Here is a 26,494-nt window from a genome sequence, read left to right as displayed (position 1 = left end):
CTCTTCCCTTTTTACATTTCGTTATGCATATCAATATATACATCAAGAGAATTTCTTAATACGCCGTTATCAAGTGAACCACACTTTTAAAAATCTTAAATTGTCCTTTGGAGATGTATCTCCTCATGAGCTAAATCACAATAATACAAATGGAAAACACGCAAATTTGGTTAAACCGTTAATAAACACACAAATGGAAAATAATAAAAAAAATCACAATGAAGATAGGTAATATTGTTCTGATATAGCGAAAAATAATACAAATGTTGTTCAGAAAGTACGGAATGTAAAATTAATACATCGGCAAATAAAAAAAAGCATAGACTACTGCGTATGCCTAATCCTCACCCCTTGACCCCTCCTCTGCCTCCTATATCCCGCAACACTTGATGACTCCCTAACTATCCTTTCTACGATGGTCACCACTTCAGGATCGCCTCTCTCAATCACTCTTAAGTCCAAAGCTTCTTGCCTAATCAACTATATACGCTGATAAATCGACAAGAAATTAGTGGCATGGTCATCCTGGACCTGCTGGTTATCCAAAATCTCCTCATGGGCTGGCCTAGGTGGACGTCTAGGAGCGTCCGATGTCATGATAGGTTGTAACACTGTGTAGAACCATGTCACGTATCCCTCCATATAATGCCAACTACTCGATGTTGGCATCATCTGATACTCCTCTGGCATCATATAATGCTCCCAATCCTGAAAGATGTCATCGAGATCCCGACGGACAATGGTGTCAAGAGCATCCTGAAAGGGAGATCCGGGGATGGTCTGCAGATAGCCAAACGGTCGCATGCATCGCTTAGGAAAATATATGACCATAATGTTACTCCCACATGCCAAACACCTTGAGTATAATGAGATGGGTTTGAAGGGGGATCATCTCCCTGTGATCCTCGTAAGGCATCCATTTGATGTCATCACTACTACAGAAAACCCTTTACACAACGGTTGGAAAAGGGGTATCATCAGGCGTGTCATACCGTTGTTAAGAAGGGGGTGGTTGTAAGTTCGTTGTTTCCACCATGGTTTGGAAACCGTCATTGTAAGACAGGGCGTGCGCCATATATCACAATGTTTATTATTATAAACTATTGTGATATATACATGTAGGTACTGGGTTCGAAACCCAACAACATCAAATAATTTAAAACATAAATTACTTTTGATCACGGTTACAATAGATAACCGTTGTTGAAAGTAACCAGAGTTTATTATATAATATGTAGATGGCTTGTTTTTTCAAACACCTCACTAAAGAAATACAAGCATTCAAACTGATGAAGTGTATAGTCTAAAAATCAAATATTCTTGAAAACCAACTTAAACAAACCATTGTTTTCTAATTGTATGTGTCTCGTCGTTCATTTCATGCTCTTTTAAATATAGTTTGTGGTTTATTGGTCTAACTCCTTCGATACATTGCTATCTTCGATTATAGTTAAATTTCAATAACAACAAGGCATTGGATAATCTGCCTCATCATCCTCACTTATCATCGTAATTTTTAAGATGATAGATCATCATAAAAATTACGATGATAAGTGTTGATGATGAGGCATATTATCCAAATAATTATTGTTATTGAAATTTAACTATAATCGAAGATAGCGATGTACCGGAGGAGCCACGACATTATACCATATTCTATATGTAAAAGAGCATGAAATGAAAGATAAGATGCAAGCATTTCGGAAAATATTGATTGATATAAGTTGGTTTTCAATTACAACTTAATTTTCACAGTATAAGTATCTATGTCAATTTAAATGAATGTATTTTAAGTGAGGGTTAGTAAAGCAAACAATCTACATAGAATATAATAAACTCAACCTAATCTTCTTGCTCTGAGAACATTAATCAACAACAACAACATACAAAAGCAGTTTTCAACAAAACAATGTCATACAACAGAACCAGATATTAAAAAATATTTTCAGGATGCACCTTTCATTGAAACTAATCGTACGTGGAACATGAATAAATTATGAGGTTCATCTAGGTTGTCAAGCTATGAAAAAGAAATATAAGGAGTAAGAAGTTTACACAACAGCTTCATAATTCTTATATTTCTTCTCATAGTTTCTCAAACTAGATGAAGTTTGTTGTTGTTGTTTCTTCATTTACTTTTCTTGTGACTTAACAATGTATTATTTTTGTTTTGAATCCTACAAACACCATGAAATTTATCAAGATGTGAAACTGCAAACTTAATTTTCAATACATGCAACAAAATGAAAACACTAACAACTTACATTATCAATGGATATACATGAAGTCGTGGAACTGTAACAAAATATGAAGTTCCTATTGTTTGTGAAGCTATGAAGAAGAAGTACAAGGTGGGTGAAGTTTTCAACATAGCTTCATACTTCTTGTACTTTATTTATGTTAAGGTCATGAAGAAAAATCTAAAAAAAGAGAACATTTAACAATATGCAATAATCAGGAACTATCTATCAGGAACTTATGTATGAAGAATAAGAATCACGGCTAATGACGAAGAAGAAGAGAAAAAATGGGTGCCAGGGTTTACCTGCGGTGGATATGATGCTATAATAAAAAAGTGAGAGTTAATTCGCTTATATATGGGTATACTATTTCACAATGGTTAAAACTATCAATTGTAGCGATATCCCTTTTATTATTTCTTTAAAAATAAATAAAAAAATAAAAGGTACGTCTTAACGTTAAAGGAATAAAATATTTGAGGACGCTGAGGTTCGAACCTATGAAAGTCATTTTATCACCACGGTTAAATCATCCACCATTATTATATGCTAGCATTTTTTAATTAAAGAATATATAAATAATTAATAGCGCCTCAGTTTAGATATGTCACCACGGTGTATTGATGAACCATGGTGACTTTGGCGTTATCGTATGCACGTTTTGTAGTAGGGCATCATGAACAGTTTGATCAAGATACACTCGGAACGGCGGCACAACATTTTTCCCTCTTTGCAAGATATACATGGCAGCCCGCGGTAACTCTTCACGATACTCCTCATCAATGTAGAAACCATGAATGCGGTGGAAGTGAGAAATGACCCATCCCTGAAAAACGAATAAGAGCTATGTAAGAATAAAACACTAATACCAAATCAAAATTAATAGTTGGAATTAAAATTACCTTCAGCAGTGTGCCAGAGCATATCAACTGCCTAGTCCTCCAGTTAGAAGCTTCATTCAACTTTTGGTATATGTATACCAAACAGTCGGCCCCCCCAGTTTCATTAGCTAACTGTATCCAAATCAAAGAAGTACTAGAGGTATGCAACATCCACGTAGGTTGCACTTTTATCCACAAAAATGGACGTGTCAACCAAGAACATGAAGTAACACCGCAAAACACAAGCACATTGGTACTAAACAAAAAAATTATTGCCCAGTGTGCAAGAGCCTGTCAACTGCCTTGTCCTCCAGTTAGAAGCTTCATTCAACTTTTGGTATAGGTATACCAAACAGCCGGCCCCCCAGTTCCATTAGCTAATTGTATCCAAATCAAAGAAGTACTAGAGGTATGCAACATCCACGTAGGTTGCACTTTTGTCCACAAAAATGGACATGTCAACTAAGAACATGAAGTAACACTGCAAAACACAAGCACGTTGGTACTAAACAAAAAAATCATTGCCCTCGCTCGCGGATGCTTCTGCCGCATTCTGGTGGTCTTCATATAGTGTCGCCAGAAAGGAGAAATTGGCATGAGCTCCATTAATTGAGGCACACTGGTCAAAAGTGTGTTCTGGTTGAGCTCCTAGATATTTAACCATCCATTCAATCATGTCATTACAACTGATTTGGGAGGGTTACGTAACCTCCCTCTAATAGGAAGGTGTAGCAGGCATGCGACGTTATCAAGTGTGATTGTCATCTCCCTAACAGGTAAATGGAAAGATGAGGTTTCCTTGTGCCATCTCTCGGAAAATGCTCATGTATCTCAAGGCTTATAGTCCCATAACCGGAACAACAAAGTTTGGCACGTCCGGAGCCGAGGATGGCCTCCCTGAACCAATCCTCCTGGGGCTGAACAAGATCAAATATTTTCTGCGTGTGGTTCACGAACTTTATGGCTAGCTGTTCCTGGAAAAATAAAAATTAATATTAAGGTTAGTCATTAACATATTTGTGTGTGAAAATTGGATAAAAAATTGTAAAACACCTCGCCTGCCTAAACATGCGGAGCGGCATGGGTGTCGTAATATATCAAAAAAGAGGAGTCATATGGCCATCATGGATACTCCTGGGAATACCTATGGCCAGCCTGCCTCGTTGCTGCACGTAGTTGTACAACCTGCATATCAGGAGCAACCTGTGTATTAGGAGCAGCCTGCATATGAGAAGCAGCATCTGCTTGAACATGTTCCTCCTCAAGTTCCTTCTCATTACCCCATGATCCCGAGACGAGGAAGAATGAGCCAGGCAACTCCTCAAAAAATAAATAAATGTTCCTTGTGTCCTTCTAGACTGCTCAGCTCTCTCATGCCGAGCGGATGATGTCTAGGTTGGCCTGCCAAGTCTCAATCTAGGGTTCTCAGCCATAATCTTGAAAAAAACATTAGTTAAAGGGAAGAAATGGAACAAATATGAAAAAAAACACTGAGGCAACATTTCATATTGTCATATCTGAAAATTACTCAGATGAGATTTCGGATATGCACATCCGAACACCCCCTGCGAACAAATATGGATGAATAGGTGCGTGTTTTTGCCCTAAATGACCCAAACAGCCATATTTTCCAGATTAAACTTCTATCTAAATGTTTAAATGATAATAAACTACCTATTTCATACATGCAGTGTACAACAAATCATTCGAAGAAACTTACTCTGAAAAACCTCCACCCATTTCTAATCAACTTTTCCACTCCAAAACAACATTTTATGTTTTATAACATCAACAAGAGCAAAAGAAGTTGCAATTTCAAGTAAAGAACATGTTTTTTCTTCTACAATGCTTGCATTAATTTGGTTTTTGCCCGTTGAAATGAATATGGTGTCAAGAGATGTATCTTTGGTTTAGGTTGAATATACATATCTGGAATGTTCTAAAGTTGAATATGAATATTAAATTTGTTTTTCTGTTATGATTGGTTGTAGATATGGTGCACCTTGATACTTTCCCTAAAGCTACTATGTATGTGGATGTTAAATCTGATAAAATGGAGGATGATGTTAAATTAGGATAAGTCAAAGATGATGTTAAATCGGTTGATGTCGAGGTGGATGCTAAATCGGTTGTTGCTCATGTAGATGTTCGTGAATAATTTACTATTAAACACGAGTTTGTTGAGCCTGAACACATGCTCCAATGGATCCGCATGCAGGGCGCCAAACTTTGGTTCCGTGTTGTAATTGGGAGGTCTGATAATGGTTCTTCTAGAAGATATGCATTTGTAACAATGGGATGCAAAAGAAGTGGCATGTACCAACAACCTATTTGGAAGTTGAAACGAAATGACATTAGATCGAGAAACTGTGATTGCCTATTAAAGGGTTGTGGATACCGTAAAGTGAATAGTACATGAAAAAATTTAATGTGGTTTCTAGTATATGATAAGTTTCAAAATATCGTTATTTTGTATATGTAATTTGTGGCACTTATCGATAATTTTTGTTTATATCGTTTGAATAATCTCTATTTTTTGTGTAAATATGTATACTTTGTGTATTGTTAAGTTTTTGTGTAATTGTGTACCGTTTGATAGTGTTAATGTCTTTTGTAGGTATTGCTGCGTATTTGGAGCATCGAGAAATAAAGTATCGAAGAACGGCTGCGAACGCAAGTTTTGAAAAGAAGAATAAAAATTCTGGTGTAGCGCGCTAAACGCGTTGGACCACGCTTAATACGGTCTGAGAGCATTTCAGACAAGTTTGGCATAATGGAGCGTGCTTAGCGCGACTTTTAGGGATGTTTTAAAACAGTGAACTCAACATTTGTTGATCTTGGGATCGTTTATATATTTACTTTACAAATCATTATTGATGTTGTTCTTGATATTTTTGCTTAAATGCGTCAAATTTATGCTGTTGTAGAAATAGACTTCATGAATCTTGATTAAGGATAAAATCTATTGGTTTCTAAACTCTAGACATAGACTTAAGGTTGATAATCTTTATGGGTATCAGAGCTTAATGTCTCCGTGTTGTTTGTGTCGGTTGGGAAATCGCCGATGTGAATGATATGGTTGCCCATGACTTTGCGTTAGACATAACCTCTTTTGTGGCACGTCTCGAGCGATGCTTGGTGATTTTGATACGTATTGTGAGTGAGTTGCGATAGATCTCCGGATTTAAGTATTTGATGGGTAGAATGAAAACGATTCCAGTTTGAATTATTTTGAGCTGCAATAGATTGTTTATTTGCTTTATTTTTTTCCCGCATTTACCTTCCGCAAACCCATTCATGAAATTTAGAGTACGAGAACCTTAAACGACAGTTTTTCCTTACACCAATCTCTATGGACACGATACGATATAACCTATATCATCTGGTAATTTATTACCTATTACTTTTGCTTGTCGCTTTACCGCTTCAACAAAATGGCGTCGTTGCCGGGGATTGGTTTGATATTAATCGCATCGCAATGGTTTCGCGTTCTAAGTTTCGTAAATATGTTCATATCATATATTTTGTGCATTTTTCGTGTTCAAATTTTACACTGTCAATCAATAAACAATGTGTATCAGTGTATTCCGCCAAGTCAGATTGAAAATTTTAAATGATTTGTATGACATGACAGAATGATATAAATCAAAATCAAAATTAAGAAAAAAATATTATTAACATTTTTTCCATTCTCTCCCTAGGAATGACAATGGGAAGGATACTATAATACTCGTCCTCATATCCGCGATTTAAAAAATTTCCGTACCCGAGTTCTTATCTGCGTAGGCACCAATGTTCATACACGTATATGTACCCTATGGGTACCTCAATACTCATATTCGTATCCGTTTACCCGCGTTTGTAGTAAAGTTAGATCGATTAATTACAAAATATCATATAATTTTAAACTTTTTAACAATATTAAAAAAAAACTATGGATGTCATTATTGAGTTAATAAATAAATAACTTTTATTAATATGTGTAATAGTTTAATCGCAATATATTTTTAAAAATTTGATAAATATACATTTTTATATAATAATATAAATGATATTATATAAAATATATTGTGCAGATATGGAACGAAGAGGATAGAAATGTGTGTTTATCAAAATGTACCGACGGTGTTGTTTCTGTTTATTTCCGAAGAGGATAGAAATGTGTGTTTATCAAAATGTACCGACGGTGTTGTTTCCGTTTATTTTAATGAGTAATTGTCGGTGTCCGTATTTATTTGGCAGATTTTTACCCTATTTGTTGTGGGTCTTTCAAAACTCTACTCTCATCTCCGCCAAAGTCGCAAACTGAAATAAATAATAGTTATACTCTGAAACGTCCGTCGCAAACTGAGAAATAATATTGTTACTCTATGAAACATCCTAGTTTTCGTATAATCAGGTTGCATTCAAAGAATCCAAATTTTTATGAGTGTCTGAAAAACATTGAAATAGATTGCTACTTTGTTAGCAAATTAGGCGTATGTGAATCAATTTGTTTATATTATTACTTGAATTAGTTTCAATTCTCTGTCTCTCTCTTGCTGGAATTGGTTTCAATTCTATACCTGGGTTGTCTTCTATTAGAATTAATTGTAATTAATGATTTAACTACTGTTTTATTACATTCCTTGTAAACCTTTCACATGGAACAATTGTGATCTTGATTGTAACACACTTTAACAACAAACTTCTAAATCTAATATGGTATTATAGTTTATTCTAAAGCTATACCTTGTATGCATATTTTTGCTGATTAGAATAAATATCACATTTTGTCACCACCTGCTAAAAAGTAGAAATTAGATAACATTAACATCATAAACTTAACCATATTCTGTAGAAGATGTCAAGCATTTACCTTACTGATATGCCTGAAGTGAATTCTTCATGATATAGTTCATATCAAAAGATAAGTTTCTGAAAAAGAAAAGCCGTAAAACACAGATAAAATATGCTTGAAGTCGTTGGTCTTAAAATGAATAAAATGAACAAAATGAAAGTGAGACGAATCGGCATTCCAACTCAAAAATTAAGTTTGAATATATAGTACATACAAAATTATCTGCATACAACTAACCATAGAATAATTAGATGTTAAATAAATTCCACTTCTCACCAACAAATATGATAAACACAACCTCAATGCTACAATTTAGCAAACTATCTTCAGACTAAACCCTTTTACATTCTATCCTCTTCAACTAAAAAGAATGAGGAAAAAGATGGTTACATGATCTTGTCTATAGATCTCCTAAATAAGATAACATCTGCCTCTATGACAAAGTAACAGTCCTAAACATAGGAACAAAACCTGAATCACATATAAAAACCAGAATCTTCTCTTTGATCGTATTTATAATACAGATAGAGCATTATGGCTGTAAATAAACTGTGTTTTACTTGTATTATGACAGTTCCTGCACACTTTTTGGCCGTAGAGTAGGACTTTGCATATGAATTATAGCCACGGAAACGGAGAAAGCCTGAAGTGCAGAAAGAGGTGTATGGAAATGAATATAATATAGACCGTCATGAACATTTACCATCCTTAAGGCTGGACTAATATCGTTCGAACCCTGAAAATGGAACAAGGGTAAGGTCATCTTGTGTTGCATTGTAAGTAATTGTCTTTAGTTTGGAAAGCAAAGAAAGTAACCTATGATCTAATCATGCAACGATAACACCAGATCACTGACATTATTTAAAGGTAATAAAGAAACAAGAGTAATAGAATTATGGATAGAAACAAACCTGAGTAACTAAATCAACTGACACGCACTCGCCTTTGGTATCTACGGTAGACAGAACTTCCACTTTGCTAGATTTTTTCTGGAGTACTGTCAATGGACATCCTTCATCCCAACCACCGCAGTCGCAGTGACCGCCGGATCTCCATCTATCAATCAAACTGGACGGGCCGCCATTTCTGGTTCTAGGACCACCATGAAGGCCTGCTGGAACGAGAATGCTCATACTCGATGAACAGTCGTCATTATTTTTATTACAACTTTCAGATGGCGACGCGGTTTTATTTGCGCCTGATTTGTCGAGAAATTTTAAGCCCCAACCGCCTATTGTTTGTGGTTTATTACAAGGAAGGTGGTCTTTTACAACAATCGAAGCCATTTCAAAATTCGGAGGAACATTAGTCTCTAATAAATTGATTCCACCATGAGTATATGGATCCCACAGACAACTCTCTGATACACCGCCTGGTCCGATGAACTTCGAGAGTGTTCTGTGTTTTGACGATGGATTCGTTCTGAAAACTTTTGACACCTTTTTCTTTAGCCCCTTGTTCTTCACTGGATGAGAATACTCTGATGCGTTATCGTAAACTTCAATGTTCTGGAATAACGTGAACTCTGTCTCCATTACTCTACAATTATTATTCGGACAAAGAGTGAAACTTGTTGATACATTCATCTTCCCGACAAGCGGCAAATCCTCGTCAGCAATTTCACGATCCTTCCGATCACCCTTGTTTAAGTGAAACTGATACACATAGTCCAAAGCCTTACGATCGGTTGAGTCTATTACCTTCCTCAAATTCGCTACATAGACCTCTTTTTGATCATCTGCGGAAAAAATAAAATAAGGAACCCCTTGCTTCCACGTACATTGAATCATCCCCTGAGATATAACAGAAGTCGACGACATCCAATCAGAAGAAGTAGAGGTGGCGCTAGACGTGGAAGCAAGCCTTTTATGAAAAGGAATGGATCCATACTTTTGTACCGACGGTGTTGTTTCCTTATCAAGGTTATACGATGAAGAGACGCTTAAACTGCTAGAAGAGTCGATAAAATCGTAGCATATCAATCCTTTCGCATCAGAAAAATTCATCCTGTTCAAATTCTCATTTCTCTCTGAATCACCAAATTTCCGAAGCAAAGCACTATTCAATATATTTATCATACTCTTGCTCTCCATTACCGAACCTAAACTCCACTCTTCTCCAGTATCATTAGTATTCATAACTACTCCCCCGATCTCAGTCGCGACAGGACAATCAAAAACAAATTTTTCATGAAAGAATTTACCCGAATTTAAACTTTCTGATAAACTCTCTATGTTCGATCCTCTTAAACTCATCGGTGTGTTCCATTGCGCCGCTTTTAATGCAGAGTTATGTACCAATTCGAGACAACGACGAAGATATTTCTCGTCGACACTTACCATATGCTTCGGAATCCTGTTGTCGAGTCCATTACCGTGTCGAAAAAATAAACCCTTGAAGAAAACTTTACTAATCTGTGATTGAATAGCATTTACAGGTATTGATGAATGAGAATTAGACCTTTTAATCAACTTGCTTAAACGTGACTTTGAAGACTCTAATTCTTCTGATAACTCTTCCCTATCACTGCACAAATCCTCTTTTTGAATCCATAAACTTACATTTTCCATCTTCTACCTCTACTATTCAAGATTAATAATTACAATTTACAACCTTCTCTCAAACTCATAATCCTACAAAAAGAAAATTGTATGCAAAATATGAGAAGATTAAGAAAAAAACAAACAAGGCTCAATTATCACATAGTTTACAACGTTAATTAATCAACATAAGACAAAGTCAACCATGTTGTAATAACATAAAATCAACGAAACAAACGAAAAACCGGAAAGTTCTTGAATAAACAATATTAAACAAAATCAATAAAGAAAGACAAAAAAACAAACAGAAAAGCAATTATATTAATAACAATATTATAATAAATTAATAACAAAAAAAAGAATATGAACTTTTTAATTACCTGATTAATTAAGGTGGAGTTGGATCTGAGGAAAGACAGAGAAGAGAAACTCAAGAATCTGAGCAACAAGATGAAGAGAGGAAGGTGAATTTTAGTTGAATACCTCAAAAATTGGGTTTTGTGAAGCTGAATGGTGAAAGGGAAAAAGAAGAAGAAAACAAGAATGAGCACATGGGAGGGAAAGGAAGAAGATTGAGGATCATACAAGTACAATAACCACCGCTAGCTATGAATACTAGAAAACTACAACTAGGTTCCAAAATTCTACAGTTTTAATTTTATAATTTTTTTAATTAATGGATGCAACTGTATTAGTACTTGTATTAGATAGAGAGAAAAATGATAAAAAGGAAAGTTAACTAAAGCAAACAAGATTAACGAAAAGAACGGTGGAAGGAAGTGAAAGAATGAAGACACGGTTTGGTTGGAAATTTAGTACACAGAGGAAGAGAGAGAAGGTGTTTGTGTTTGATAGTAGAAGAAAAAATGGGGACGCTGATGTGGGACCCAGTACGTTGTTGTTGTTAGGGGCCAACAGGAGTGTACCCTAACGAATCCCGCAAAGAAAGAGAAAGAGAAATTGAGAGAAAGTGATAAAAGAATGAGCTGGTGCGCACGATAAATATGTGTAATGTGAAATGTGACTCCACTAAAGCCAAAGGTGGTGCCACTACTTCCAGATAGATGCTCACCTTACCTACATTTTCCATTTTTTATTCTTCATTTAATTAAATATTTACAAGATTTATTTTGACTACTCATCTATTCAGCAAACGGTGATATTTTTATTTACATCAAATTAATCAATCTATAATGAAATTATAATTTAATTAAAAAAATTAAATATTATTAAATATTTTGGAATCTTCTTGTATGGAAACTAATTAGGTCAGTTTCAAATTCTTTTCTCATAGTCAAACTGCATGTACTCCCTCCGTCCCAAATTATAAGAGAAAAAAACAAAATCACGCTTATTAAGAAAAGTAAAAACACACTTATTTGACTTATGCTTTTTTTGAAATAAAGTTTTATTCAAAAATTTAAAAAAAATTCTAATTGGTTGTTGGTTATGGAAATGATGAGAGAGAATGTAAATTAAATGCAATTTGCATTTAATTTTATTTTGAAAGAAATGAAAGATAATTTTTTCTCTTATATTTTGGGACAAGAAAAATGCATTTTTTTCTCTTATATTTTGGGACGGAGGGAGTATATGAACATTAATTTATATTTTCTAATTAATTTATTATTTGTTAATTTTTAATATTTTTAATAATTTTGATTAATTTATTATTTTTTTAACATATTCATGTATTTCAAACATATGATAAATTACTGTAATTTAATAATAATATTTTTTAATATATTATATTTTGCTACAAATTTGTGATGATCTTGAGAAAAAAATTGGGTTCAGAACTTAAAAATTATTATAAACGGTTGATGGCGTGGTTAATTTTATGTTTAAATTTTCTTTAAAGAATAAGTATTTTATCGTTCACAATGATTTATTTATATAAAAATAAAATTTATATAAAAATAAAATAAATTGATGAAACTAGCATTCCCCTATTAAGGTAAATATATTAATTTTAATAAAAATGATATTATTATAAATTTGTTCAAGAGAAAATAGATTTTTATTGAGTTTTATATTGTCAATCAATCTCGATCATGTATTCTATCAAATCATATTATTATTTTAGTCAATCACCACGATCATGTATCCTATCAAATCATATTATTATTTTAAATTACTAAGATGACATGGTAGAATGATATATTCTCAATGACAGTGTAAATTTTTTTTTACCGTGTCAGTGTATCTCTATTAAATCTTTTATTCAATTGAAATTGGAGAGGGAGACAATTTAAATCATAAGATCTTGTTTTTTAATTCTAACTGTATTGGGGACACTTTTATTAACTATAACAGCTTAGCTTTGTTAGTAATAAAATGCTAAAGACAAAACTCACAAACAAAATGGTTGAGGAGTTTGCCATAAATGAATTAGTTGTTTGTAGTGTTTTAAAATTCAACCTGTATCGGTTAGATTAGAGTGGTTTGATAAAGCCATAAAACCGTTGCAATTGATTTGATAAAAGTCAGTGTCGGGTTAAAAATTTATCAATCAAACTAATAAATCGATGAATATTTTAGTTTACATATTATTTTTTTTGTATTTATTTTTTTAATTCGTCAAATTGATGTCATTTTAGGTGGTGAATAATTTCATAAAAACTTAAAATTTATTTTACTATATTATTTTACTTGTAGTATAACTTATTTAAATTTGTGTTCTAGTTAAAAAGTTTATGTTAAAAAATTTATTTCATAACTAGTAATTTTTTATTTTTTATTTATTTAAATCAAATTAATAGTCATTGACTAATAGCTCATTGGCCCAATCAATAACTCAATAACTTAATAGCTTCGAGGCTTGAAAACAGTAGTTGTTTGCATTTAAGAAATTAAATTGCTACTCTATTTAATATAAAGCTCAACTTTTTTATATAGTTATTGTCACTTTTTGTTTTCTTTGTATTGCTGCTTTATTTATAACCCTTGGAAATTTTGCTAGCATTTAAAACCCTTGGAAAATTAAAGTTTAAAATTAATAAAAATTACTAAAAATTATGTTCACATGGCATAAACTTTCAGAAAATATTGAATGTCAAACAAAAATTTGAATTTTCAACACTTTCACACGAGTGCAACTTCCGAGAAATTATTGGAATTAAAAAAAATACACAGTCAAATTTTCGGTTAATTTATTAAAATTTATTGAAATTTTACAAACTCAAAAGTTTTATTTTGTGAAAAATTTCAATTTTATTTATCATAGGGTGGAGAGAGAAAATAAAAGCAAGGGTAAACATGGAATTGGTGATTGGTCAAGTAGTACATGTACAGTACCTTTGCATGCTTATTGACCAACACTTGACCGTAATAAAAGAAGTTCATTTTACATAGCATAAGCATAGCATGTTGTTCAGTTGCACTGTTCCACACATGACATGACACATTCCACACATTCTTATTCTTTCTTCTTCTTTCCGTTAGTTTATTTATTGCTGTCATTTATTGTAATCATATTCATCCATCTTGTTTATTCATTTCTTGGTCGGTGTAGCAACTGATATTTTTTATGATTTATAACTGTCTTTTGGAGTACGAGTTCAGGCTTTGCTTTAAAACTATCGGTATTATTTTTGTTTTTGTCTTGCCAAAATATTTAAGGTTCATAACTTGTAGTAAATGTTTATTTGCCATATAAGTTTTTTTCGTATTTATTATATTATTTAGTTAAAAAAAAGCATATACTGTAGTTAACATAACTTAATTAATTATTAATTAAAAGAAACAGAGTAATATTTTTTCAATTAATTTAAGTTTTTATTTATTAATTTTATTCATTTCTTGGCCAATGTTTCAATAACAAGTATCGCACGTAAAGACACGCAGAACATGTGAAACCTCACTCCAACTGAAGACAAATAATGTTGGCCTCTTACATATTTTTCACTATTAGATATGATTCGGCGACTACACGCGTGAGAAATTGTATTCCACGAGATTATTTTAACTGCACGAAGTATATAAAGTCCAACACGCACAATTTAAGGTATTCTCTCATTCATAAAGTCATACTACTTTATCACTCATTCATTGACCTGAGCTTTAGAGTGCTAACCTTATATGTCCATCCTTGCTCGTTGTATTAGAAGCTTAAGCCACCACACTAGAATTCCATTCTATTTGATCTTTACCATTTTCAGGTTTCAGTTTGAAACATTGGCCCCGTCCATGATAAATGAATTTTGATTCTCAAGAATTACCATAAAGAACCACCATATTTTCACCATGATTCTAGATCATCAGTGGCGGAGCCAGAAAAATGATGAAGCCTGGGCAAAAATTTTAAGACCCTAAATTCACATCGACAACATTTCAATACTGGTTTATAAACCACAACTTGCAACAATAACAATCAACAACAACAATAATAATTCAACATCATGAAGTGAAAGAATTGAAATGAAAAGAGGCAAGAAATTGATTAAAGCATTCTATCGAACACCTTGCGACAAGACTAAAAACTATATTTTTTTAATCTTTTTGATGTAAATTCACGAATTACATAGACATGAACTCTTTTTTTTTAAACCGAGAACCATGAACTCTCTCTTTCTTAAAAAAATTTTAATCCCCGTTCTCCATAATTTAATGGCTTATGGAGAGACGGCCAGACCCAATCTAATATTCTAATTTCGTGTCACTTTATGTTATTATATTTATATATATATATATATATATATATATATATATATATATATATATATATATATATATATATATATATATATATATATATATAAACATGTAAAAAAAATTGTTTAGTATTGTCCAAATTAAATTTATATACTTGTTAATTTATTATCTATTGTTGAGATAAAATATGCATAAAGATAAAAAAAATGATAATAAATATGATACCAATTTAAACATAAAAAGAACTTTAAGCTTAAGCTTAATGTAATATCATAGTCATTATATATTTATAAGAATGTTAATCATAGAATATTTTGAGGTGAGATTCTGTGGCTAACTGCCATGTATGTATGTATCTTTGAATTTCCTTGATTCATTGATTAAGTTGTAGAATGCATAATGATGAAAATATTAAATGATTAAATTGAAAAAAAAATATTTAATTACTAAATAATCTCATTTTATTAGTACTCAGTATTCAAATGAGACAAGCAAAACCTTAATTCTCTCAAAGTGCTTTTTGCGATTGACTGTTCACATTTTTCTTATTAAATGTAAGACCTCCATTTATATACATTAAATACATGTGGGCCTACCCACTTAACTACATTAAATTAAATTATAGCAAGAAACAAGGAGAAAGAACCAGAAACCCCCAAATTAGAGGTGGCCCCCATATCTGAATCGCTTCATCAACTCAACCACAATCCACCATCTTCCTAACCATTCAAACCAACTCCGCCGCCAACTTCTCTACCGAAAATCCATCCAAAACACCCTCTCCTCCTCTCAGTCTCCATCTCACCACCCATGACAATCTAATGGCGGCTATGGGCAGAGTCCAAGGAGACTCCTGGAAGAGCCTGGGCAGTTGCCCAGCCTGGCCGGAGCTTGGCTCCGCCACTGTAGATCATTGAACTTTTCTCTTACAATTCATTAATCTTTCCTCTTTAAATGTCGATCTCTTCCTCCTACAGGTTGTCGATCTAGTTCCTACTATTATGACAAAAAGAAAAGCCACTCCTTCAGACATCGCACGCAACGCTAACGCCGTAACTACTATTGCAACCAACATTCCTGATCCTGTGAGGGAGGTATCACTTCCTGCGTCCATTGAAGATGTTCTGATCTTTGTTATTCCCCCTACATTTCCAACACCGCAAAATCTAGCACCTTCGATAGTTGGACAAAGGTTCTTCCAAAATTTTCCAACCTTTTATACAGTCGCTCCAAGGTCAAACATCGAAGCAACCTTCTCCGCAACCTATAATTCTTGGAAGCTAGCTTAGGCACACAGTGAGCAAATAATCACATAAACAATATATATAACCTAGTGCCACAACATAATTCACAAAGGTGTCCCAAGTATAATATGCTCCCTCATTGACCCCCTCGATTGTTGCTTTCAACACTAATAAACTTGAAAGACAATGCTCGATTGCCGCATTCAACATTAATAAACTTGAAAGACAATGGTGATTGCGAAGGAGAATTAACATTCTTGAAATATATATGATGTTTTCGATAATTTCACCATATATGGTTTTATCTTCAATATCATAATTACCAAGTTTAGTCAACAGTAAAATTGTATAAATCTTTATATTGATGGAACATGATCAAATGGCGCCAATGTGTTAAACTTAGTAACATGACACCTCCGATAAATCTTCACTCCATGTTCGTATAATAAAATCCCTTGCTGAATTGAAAGCTATTAACATATAGATCACACATATAAAATTTCACATTAATAAAAAATCTTTTGATATGTTAAAGAGAATGATCAAAATTAATAGTTTTTATAGACGCGCAGTGAAGAATTATCGGAAGTGTCATGCTAGTACGTTTGACACCTTGGTGTCATTTGATCATGTTCCTATATTGATATATAAGTTTCTCAAACAACATAATAACTTTTGTCTATTTTTAACTTTATTGAATGGCCTAACAATTCAATTTTTTTAAACAAGTTAAGAATTTGGTTGTTGACTCTTTGTATCCAACATTGTCGTTATATTCAGATATATCTATTAAAATCACAACTTAGATATTTTTTTTTCTTTCTAAAAGCTAATAAATATTAGGCAAAATACCCTTTTTGGTCCCTTAACTATACTCCAAAGTTCATTCTTGTCCCTTATCTCTAAAAAGTGTCAAAGTGGTCCTTTAATTGTTAAAAAAGGATCATATTTGTCCTTTCTATCAGCTCCGTTAGTCAAAGTCAATGGAATGACGTATGTGGCACACATGTGGCAGATACATGTTTATTTAAGTTGCCATGTAGATTATTTTAATTGCCATGTGGATTATTTTGTCTGAGGAATAAAATAGAAAATAGAAACCTCACAATCTTCATTCAACCTTCATAAACACCTACATAAACCTTCAATAGCCATCGAGCAAACTACAAACCTGGAAATCTAAACAAATCCTTCAAACTAACTATATATCTGTAAAAACACTTTCTAGCTCAAAACTCACCATATCAATTCTCTGACATTCACCACAACAACATACACATACATCAGATTTAAATCGCATAACTCACCCCATCAGTCTTCGCAGCAGATTTCACGCAGCAACAACAACAAGTATGAGCAGCTTCATCATTTCATAACATCAGCCAACAAAATCACAACAACATCACACGCACAATTCCAAACGCAATTTCGAGTCAGAAGAAGAGGGAGGATCAATTTCGTACGAACCTAATATTTATCTGTTTCGCCGGATTTGCTTCACTTGTGTAAGCTTTCTTCGCCATTTTCCTTATTTTTATACCGAAACGAGTTCCTAAGTAATTGCCTGAGATTATCCTTCATTGTTGTTTAATTTGATTGTTCTAAAGCTAGGTTTTCGATCCATAGAGCAGAGATGTGTTTTTGGTTTATTGGTTTTGATGTTGTTTGCGTCTTTCTTTTTTTTGGTAAATTTAAACGGTGATTTGTTGTTGTTTGTCGCAAAAATGGAAGAAGATAGTTTAGCGGATGGAATCGCAGAGAGAGTGAGAGAGCGATTGAATCGAGAGATGAACATGGGAAATGCAGAGAAGAGAGAGGGAGCCGTTTGAAAATAAGAGAGAGCTCAAGAAAAAGGGGAAACAAACTGACAAGGGATTGAAAAACGGTAACCCTAAAATTTGAGGGAAACAAACTTGAAGAAATCTGAAGGAAACAATGAAGAAGACAGGGTTGAAGAAGGAGTATAGAACATTCCATATCACCTGCCATGTATACAAATCTAATGTCCGTTTGTGTCATTTGGACAGAAAGGACAAACGTGGTCCTTTTTGAACAATTAAAAAACCACTTTGACATTTTTTAGAGATAAGAGATAAGAATGAATCTTGGAGTATAGTTACGGTAATATCAGACTTACATACCATTAATTAATTAATTAAGACCTGCATTAAAAAAAACACAACAATTATTAAATTATTATTAACTTTGCCTACAATCTAGACTTCAGTTGGTGATGCTAAAATTGTCATGCTTTAAAGACAATATGAATCTTTGAAGTTAATGATTAAAGTAAAAACCTTTTATAACTAATGTTTTAAATATATTATTTAAGAAGAAAGTATCTTTAAGAAAAGTGGTTAAATATAAAAAAAGTATTTCAATAATTAATATATTTTTTATATTATTTGTTTTTGACAATTTTAGTTTCATAACACCGGAAAGTAGTTAATCTCCTAAATTTATAAATATAATTTTTAAAAATTAAAATTATTAGTTTTGTCATCCAAAAAGAATAGCTTATTTATCTTCTATTTTTATTTCTATAAAAACTTCATTATTGAAATAGAGTATGAATCAAATTGTTTATTTTGAAAGAAAAAGTTTAAAATTTGTTTTTTTTTAAGTTCTTATTTTTATTATAATCAAATAATTAAATAAATTTAGTTGTAATAAGTTGCAAAATCATTAAAGCATTTAAAATAATTAAATAAATTTAGTTTTAACAAAAAAAAAGTCAAAACTTTCTGAAGAAAGTTTTTATAAATATATAAAGTGTTATTTTTTATTATGAGTACTACAATTTATTATAAAATAAATTAGAGAATACATCCATGTCATTATTTTAAAATAAAATTTTAAATTTATTTAAATTTTAATGGGGTAACAATATTAATAGTAATAAATAGTAGAAATGTTTTCTTATTTTCTTAACAATAAACATTTTTCTTTTATTATGTACACAAAAAGTTTTTTTTTTCTGTAATCTGAGAAACGAATAAAACAATTAACCATATCATTTTTATTTTTTTTTATCATGAGTTGGATTGAGATTTGAGACTTTGTGGCAATCATGAATGACCTCCATAAATTGCCTTTGTTTTCTTTACGACAACCATAAATTAGCTTTTAGAAGCCGAAATTATAGAATACATAAAATTCCACTTCTGGCGTACAAGGATAACCAACCAAAGATTAAATACTCCTTTTCCCTTCTCGTTAGGGATGGAAATAGGTTGGGCCGAGTTAGGCTTTGCCAAGCCTAAGCCTGGCCTACCAAAAAAACGGAAACCTGAGTCTGGCCTGTAGCCTATCGTGGGCTTATTTTTTAGGCCTGAGCCTGGCATTTTCTAAGGCCTGGTTAGCCTACTTAAAAGCCTATTTGTTTTAGACATATGTAAATAAACAGTTAAAATAATGCTTAAATAGACTAACTAACTAAAATAACTTATGAGAACAATGTTCATAAGGTCTTTTCATCTTATTTTCACAAGTTCTTTAAGATAATCAAGTTTCATTAATTTATTTTAATTCAAAGTACAAAACATAATATAATGCTAATAAAAAATATTCATATTTATTTAAATAGGCCCGCCTAATAGGCTTAATAGGTTTTTTTTTAGGGCCTGAGACATAGCCTTTTTAATTAAATAGGCTTATAAAAAAGCCTAGGCCTTTTCTATTTAAAAATAATGTATGACCTGGCCTGAGCCTATATAGGCTAGCCTGTAGGCCCCTGTTATCAGTCTGGCCTATTTCCACCCCTACTTCTCGTTATTAATACTCCCTCAGTCTCCAATGGGTAATTCATTTAGAATAAAATAATGTCTCAAAATAAATAATTTATTTTAATTTTTAATATATTTTTTCAATTCTACTCTTTAATTAATAAAAATTTCACAATTTTCAATACATGGTAATTGTTATGAAATTAACTAAAACAATAGAGAGATCAAAGAGAGGTAGAGAAGAAAGAGAGCAATATTATCTTATCTTATTTCAAGTGTGCTTTACATTGTAATATGGGTCTCTATTTATAGGACTCAAGGGAGATAGAAAATCACACATATTAAACACATATTAAGTATGGAATAGGAAGATGAAGAACATGGAGATGGATGGACATCCACTAACATAAATATTCATAACACTCCCCCTTGGATGTCCATTGAGGATATGCCTCGTTAAAACCTTACTAGAAAAAACCCAGTGGGAAAAATTCTAGTGAAGGAAAAAGAGTACAATATCCTTTGAATGTGAATTGCCTCGTTAAAAACCTTACCAGGAAAACCCAATGGGACAAAACCATGGTGAAGGAAAAAAGAGTGCAAAACATATGTATTTCTCCCCCTCATGCAGACATTTACATGTGAGACGATATTCTTTGTAGTTGTTTCTTAAAATGTCTTCTTCGAAGTGACTTCATGTAGTGGTAATAGTAATGCGGGATTTGATGAAGTTGTTTCCATGAGTTGTTTCATAGATCTCCATGAAATGGTTGTACCATCACATGTAAACAAATAGCCTGTTTCTGATCTACTATTGTGAGAATCTGACAAGTAACCAGCATCTCTAAGATAACGAAGTATATGTTTGACTCTGTTCAAATGTCTTCATGTAGGTGAATAATTGTATCTTGGTAATAGATTGACCACAAACGATATATCAAGACGTGTATAATTGGCAAGGTACATTAGTGCTCCAATTGCACTAAGATATGGTACTTCAGGACCAAACAATTTTTGTAATCATTTTCTTGAGGCCTGAAAAGATCTTTCTCTACATCTAATGATATAACAATCATTGGAGTAGACAACGAATGAGATTTGTCCATATAGAAGTGTTTCAACACCTTTCTATATAATCTTCCTAGTGTACAAATATTCCATTGTCCAAATTCTCAATTTGTAAGGCTAGACATAATTTTTGTTTTTCCTAGGTCATTCATCTCAAACTCTTTCTTTAAGGAATTTATAGCTTTTGGAAGCTCTTCAGGAGTTCCAATAATATGTATCACATTCACATAGATAATTAGTATTGCAAATTATTTTCCACATCATTTTATGAAAATACAAGTACAAATTGAATTATTTGTATATTCATCATTTAGTAAATATTCACTGAGGCGATTATACCACATGCATCCAGATTCTTTCAACTCATACAGAGACTTGTTCAATTTGATGTAGTAATTTTCTCGAGATCCATAATTACGTGCCTCTGGTATATTGAACCCTTCAGGGAGTTTCAGGTAAATGTCACTATTAAGTGAACCATACAAATAAGATGTCATTACACCCATCATGTTCAAATTATGCCCTTCATGTGTTACAAGGCTAATTAATTATCAAAAATCGATTGAATCCACTACAGGTGAATATATCAAAATCAATCTTAGGTCTTTGTGAAAATCATTGAGCAATAAATCAAACTTTATATCATTCTTATTTTTCTTTTTCACAAAAACTCATTTATATCACATTAGTTTCACATCTTGAGGTGTTCGGACTACAGGTCCAAAAGTGAGTTACTTGTAAAGTGAGTTTAGTTCTTCTTCAATTGAATATATTTATTTTGGCCAATTCTCACTTAGTCTACAATCTTTAATAGACTTTGACTCATGATCCTCGTTATCATTGATCACTTTTAGCGCTATATTGTATACAAAGACATTGTCAATATTGACTTTATTCAGTTATCTCAATTTCGGTTCCATTCCATTTCATCCATGACATAATTTATCGAGATCTCTTTATTTCATATTTCAAGTACTTGATTTATTCTTCTGGAACTGAAAATTAAATTATGTCAAAGTGCTCTAAGCATTTTCATATCCTCACTTGGGTCATCTTTAGTTTCTTTTCTTAGTAGAGGACTTTTAACATTGGAACCAACTTTTATACCACGCTTCAGGCGCAACAACAACTCATTTGCATTATTATATTATCCAATAAGAGAATCCACTTTGAGTGGAGTATTATCAGCTGATAATTTATTTCATAAACTTTGCAAATGAATAATATTTTGAACTTTTGGTTCATATTGATTTGTACGAGGATCAAGACAACAATGTATTTTAAATTGTTCATTTGAACTTCTTGTTCATGATTTCATCTGTTCATTTGAACTTCTTGTTCATGATTTCAGCTGCTTATTCCCTCCCCCTAATATTGGGAAAATTAATTTATCAAGTGATAATCAGCCTACTGGACTGCAATCAAGTATTTGATTATTTTCTCAAATTATATCCTTAAAATTGAGATTCATATTAATTATATTTTCCAATATTCTTTCATGACTCATCTTAATGTATTATATTGGAGCAATTGGAATATACACAACACATCCAAATGTTCACTTAGATGAGAAATATTAGAATAACTGAGGGGGACTAAGATATAGTATCTTATTGGCTTAATGCGAATAAATATCTTAATATCATACTTTGGGTGTTTCAAATATATTATTTATAATTGATGATCTCATAAGTATCAACCATATAATTAACTTTAGACGTCTAAAGAATGGATCTTCGGGTCCATTTTCTTTTTATGAATATATATTACATGATATTCAATATCAATTTTAATAATATATGTGATACTTATACAGGAATTTCTAAAAAATCCAGAAAACAAGATCTTAGTCTAATTAGTTGAGAAAATAATTTCACAAACTTCTGGTTGTGAGTAGAGACATATGCATGATATTTTAGTCGATGCAACAATTAGTGTCATAAAATCGTAATTTCTCAAATTTTTATTTTCCTTTAGAAACACACAAAAATTGACTGGATTGAAGAAACTTCTGGTTCTTCAATACAAATTATCCGCGTCATATTAAATCCGAGATGACCCAACCGATTTTACCAACGACACATTTAAGTGTAATTTGTAAACTACAGGTTTACAATGACATGTGCTTCAATTGTACTAATATAAGTGTAGTACAAGCCCGGGAAAAAAAAACGGTAGCTTTTCTATTACCCATTTTCTGTCCAAATTGTGTTGTGTAATACAAAGATATTCGATACCTCCAATATAAGTCAAAACCAATATAATAGTATTTCATTATTAAACACTTTAATCAAATACATTCATATCGATTAAGAAAAATAATTCTTTAAGTAATTCTCTTGAGGTATCTTAACATTAGTTTAAGAGAGGTTTTTTGTTTTGTATAGTTCTTCAGGAACTCAATCACATTTTGTAGTTCTTCAGGAACTCAATCACAAATCGTTTACTAATAAAAATAATAATATTTATAATCCTTCTGGGATGCACGTTATTCATGCAATTCTTCAGGAATGCATGAAAATTACAATTGTTGTTTTCTTAAAAGTTGAACAATCATTCTTTAAGTAATCCTTCAGGGATGCTTCAAGAACTTATCGATGATAGACAACTTTAAAATATATAATTGTGTTAATTAAACAAAATTTCCAATGAAATCTTATACAAAAAAATAATAGAATAGCATGCTAAAATTTAATCTATAAGATGAAGAAAAATCTTAAAAACTTACTCGAAAGAGAAGAAACATGATTATGCAAATTGATCATAAAATCGCTCACACGGTAGAGTTTCGTGCTGATAACGTGTTATGAAATTAACTAAAACAATAGAGAGATCAAAGAGAGGTAGAGAAGAAAGAGAGCAATATTATCTTATCTTATTTCAAGTGTGCTTTACATTGTAATATGGGTCTCTATTTATAGGACTCAAGGGAGATAGAAAATCACACATATTAAACACATATTAAGTATGGAATAGGAAGATGAAGAACATGGAGATGGATGGACATCCACTAACATAAATATTCATAACAGTAATTATATTATAGTAGTAAAACCAATTTTCTCTCTCTTGCAGAGGGAGTACTATATATGTTTATAGCCTCTAAAATTTATTATTATTGAATTAATATTAACTAAAATCAAACTCAACGTGAACTTTGTCTCTCATATTTAAAACTAACGAGTGTGTATGCCAATATTTTGTATGACCCAACTGAGTATCGTCAACTGAAGGTATCACTGTCAGGGGTTGGGTGAGGTTTTGATTTTGAACATGACAACGCACAACTTTAAAACGCCTAACACTAACCATAGATGTTTTAGGCAAACTACCATAAAATTGTTAAACGTAAAAACAACACATGCATTAAATTTCTGTCTTCAATTTGTCCCGACAAAACACTAGAAATCTTCCACAATTGTGTTTATTAAGTTTGTTCATTTTCCTTTATAAGACAACAATAACTAAACGAGAGCATTTATGGAACCATCTAAGAATACAATAAACACGAAACATCCTTAGGATAAATTTGAGTTTAAGAAAGCGGGGAAACATACATTAGTGACTAAGATTGATTTGTAGGGTTTATCTTTCAAAAGCTTATGTCATTTTGTTGTTTCTTCCCTCTTTTGTCATTAAGGCTGTTTGCCTGTTTCTATTCCACTCTTCTAGCATAAAATACTTTAAGCAACCTATGATTGATTGGTTTGGACTTTATCGGGCAACAAATATCTCATTATATTTGTGTGTAGTAAATTATGAAAATTTCTTTACCCACCTCCCTATGGGTGGTCACCTCCTGCGAAAAACCAAAACTACCTCTGCTTCGGAAGTTCATTTCCGAAAGCGTGTTTTTTTAAAAAAATTGACTTACTTCGGAAGTTCATTTCCGAAACAATTATTTCGGAAGTTCACTTCCGAAATACTGCGATTTCTGCAGATTTATCAAAACACTCCCCCTCCCCCAATCATTTACCCTAAATCAAAACAAAAAGTGGCAGAGGCGAAAATTTGTGCAAACAGAATTCCAAAGCTGCATCAAGGCTCCAATCACACTGCTAAACAACATTCAAAAGCCCTCAATCCTAACACTTTGTAAGTTTTGAAATTTTTAGATCTATTATTCAAATGCATGTTATTTAGGGTTTTAATTGCATAAATGATATATGGCTAGGTTGTTAGTAGTATTTAGGTTGTTTAGAAGCATTTTGATTTGGTTTGAAGGTTGATTTAGGGGTCTGCCATGGAAGTTGCAGGAAATTGCATCGCAGGGGTGTTTCGGAAGTTCATTTCCGAAAACACCTCCCTCCCAGTTTTCGGAAATGAACTTCCGAAATATATCAGAAGTTCAAATTTTTTTGTTTTTTATTTTGTCTCGCATATTAATCGATTTCAATTGTTTACAGGAACATGTCTTCTAGAGAGGGCGCTAAGGGAAGAAAGGATTCTTCAAAGAAAGAGGTGAAAGAGGTGAAGGAGGTGAAGGAGGTGAAGGAGAAGAAGAAGGTTTAGACCGGCTCTACTTCTCGTTCCCAGGGGGCCCGGGGCCCGGATCCTCAAGCTCAGTCTTCAGGCGTGAGAGTCGTGATCAACGCTGATGGTTCTGAGACTGAGTGGGATGAGGATTGGTATAATTATCTTCATTCGGAGGAGTTCGCTCGTCGGGAAGAATAACGTGTTTTTTTTGTTTGATGTGTATTTTGTAACGCTCGTCGGGCAGAATAACATGTTTTTGTTTTGTTTTGTTCTGATTTCGGATTGTATCGCACAGTGTATTTGTATTGGATTTATCATGTTAGTTTTTGGAAGTGGTAACCGGGGTCGGAACATATGACGGATGAGGTGGATGTCTGGAGGAAGTAGGACTGGAGATACGTCCACCACGAGACAAAGTAGCCAATCAATGTAAGCTATAGTTTATGATTATCATCTGGGGAGGTCATTTCTAAAAAATCAAGATTAAAAATAATAAGATTTTTTTTCCAATTTTTTGTAATGACGTCCCCTGATGATAATGATAAATTATAGCTTACATTGATTGGCTCCTTTGTCTCGCGGTGGACGTACCTCCGGGTCTTCTTCCTCCGGACATCCACCTCCTCCGTCATATGTTTCGGCTCCGGTTACACCTCCTCCGTCATTTGTTACTTTCAGTTGTACGCATTTTTATTAAAATAATAAATAAACCTTTTGAAATTTGGAAGCCTTTTTTTCTCCCCACCACTCTCTCATCCCCACCTACCCGTGTTTAACAATATGTAACTTTAATTTTATGTAATATTATCGTTGTAATTTTCACCCGA

The 26,494-nt window shown here is 32.6% G+C and overlaps 1 protein-coding gene across 1 annotated transcript; it reads right to left on the bottom strand.

The window, feature by feature from the left end:
• Positions 1–8,208: 8,208 nt before the first annotated feature.
• On the bottom strand, positions 8,209–11,461 carry LOC131625756 (uncharacterized). Its single transcript, XM_058896593.1, has 3 exons — positions 10,882–11,461; positions 8,873–10,594; positions 8,209–8,697 (listed from the first exon to the last, which is right to left on the bottom strand). The coding sequence occupies exons 2-3, from the start codon at positions 10,529–10,531 to the stop codon at positions 8,527–8,529; spliced, it is 1,830 nt and encodes a 609-aa protein (XP_058752576.1). The 5' UTR covers positions 10,532–10,594; positions 10,882–11,461; the 3' UTR covers positions 8,209–8,526.
• Positions 11,462–26,494: the final 15,033 nt, after the last annotated feature.

This window comes from Vicia villosa, unplaced genomic scaffold (assembly GCF_029867415.1).
Source record: "Vicia villosa cultivar HV-30 ecotype Madison, WI unplaced genomic scaffold, Vvil1.0 ctg.000236F_1_1_1, whole genome shotgun sequence".
NCBI classification, from domain to species: Eukaryota; Viridiplantae; Streptophyta; class Magnoliopsida; order Fabales; family Fabaceae; genus Vicia; species Vicia villosa.
The sequence above is the reverse complement of the archived record's forward strand: the minus strand, read 5'-3'. Positions and strand labels throughout refer to the sequence as shown.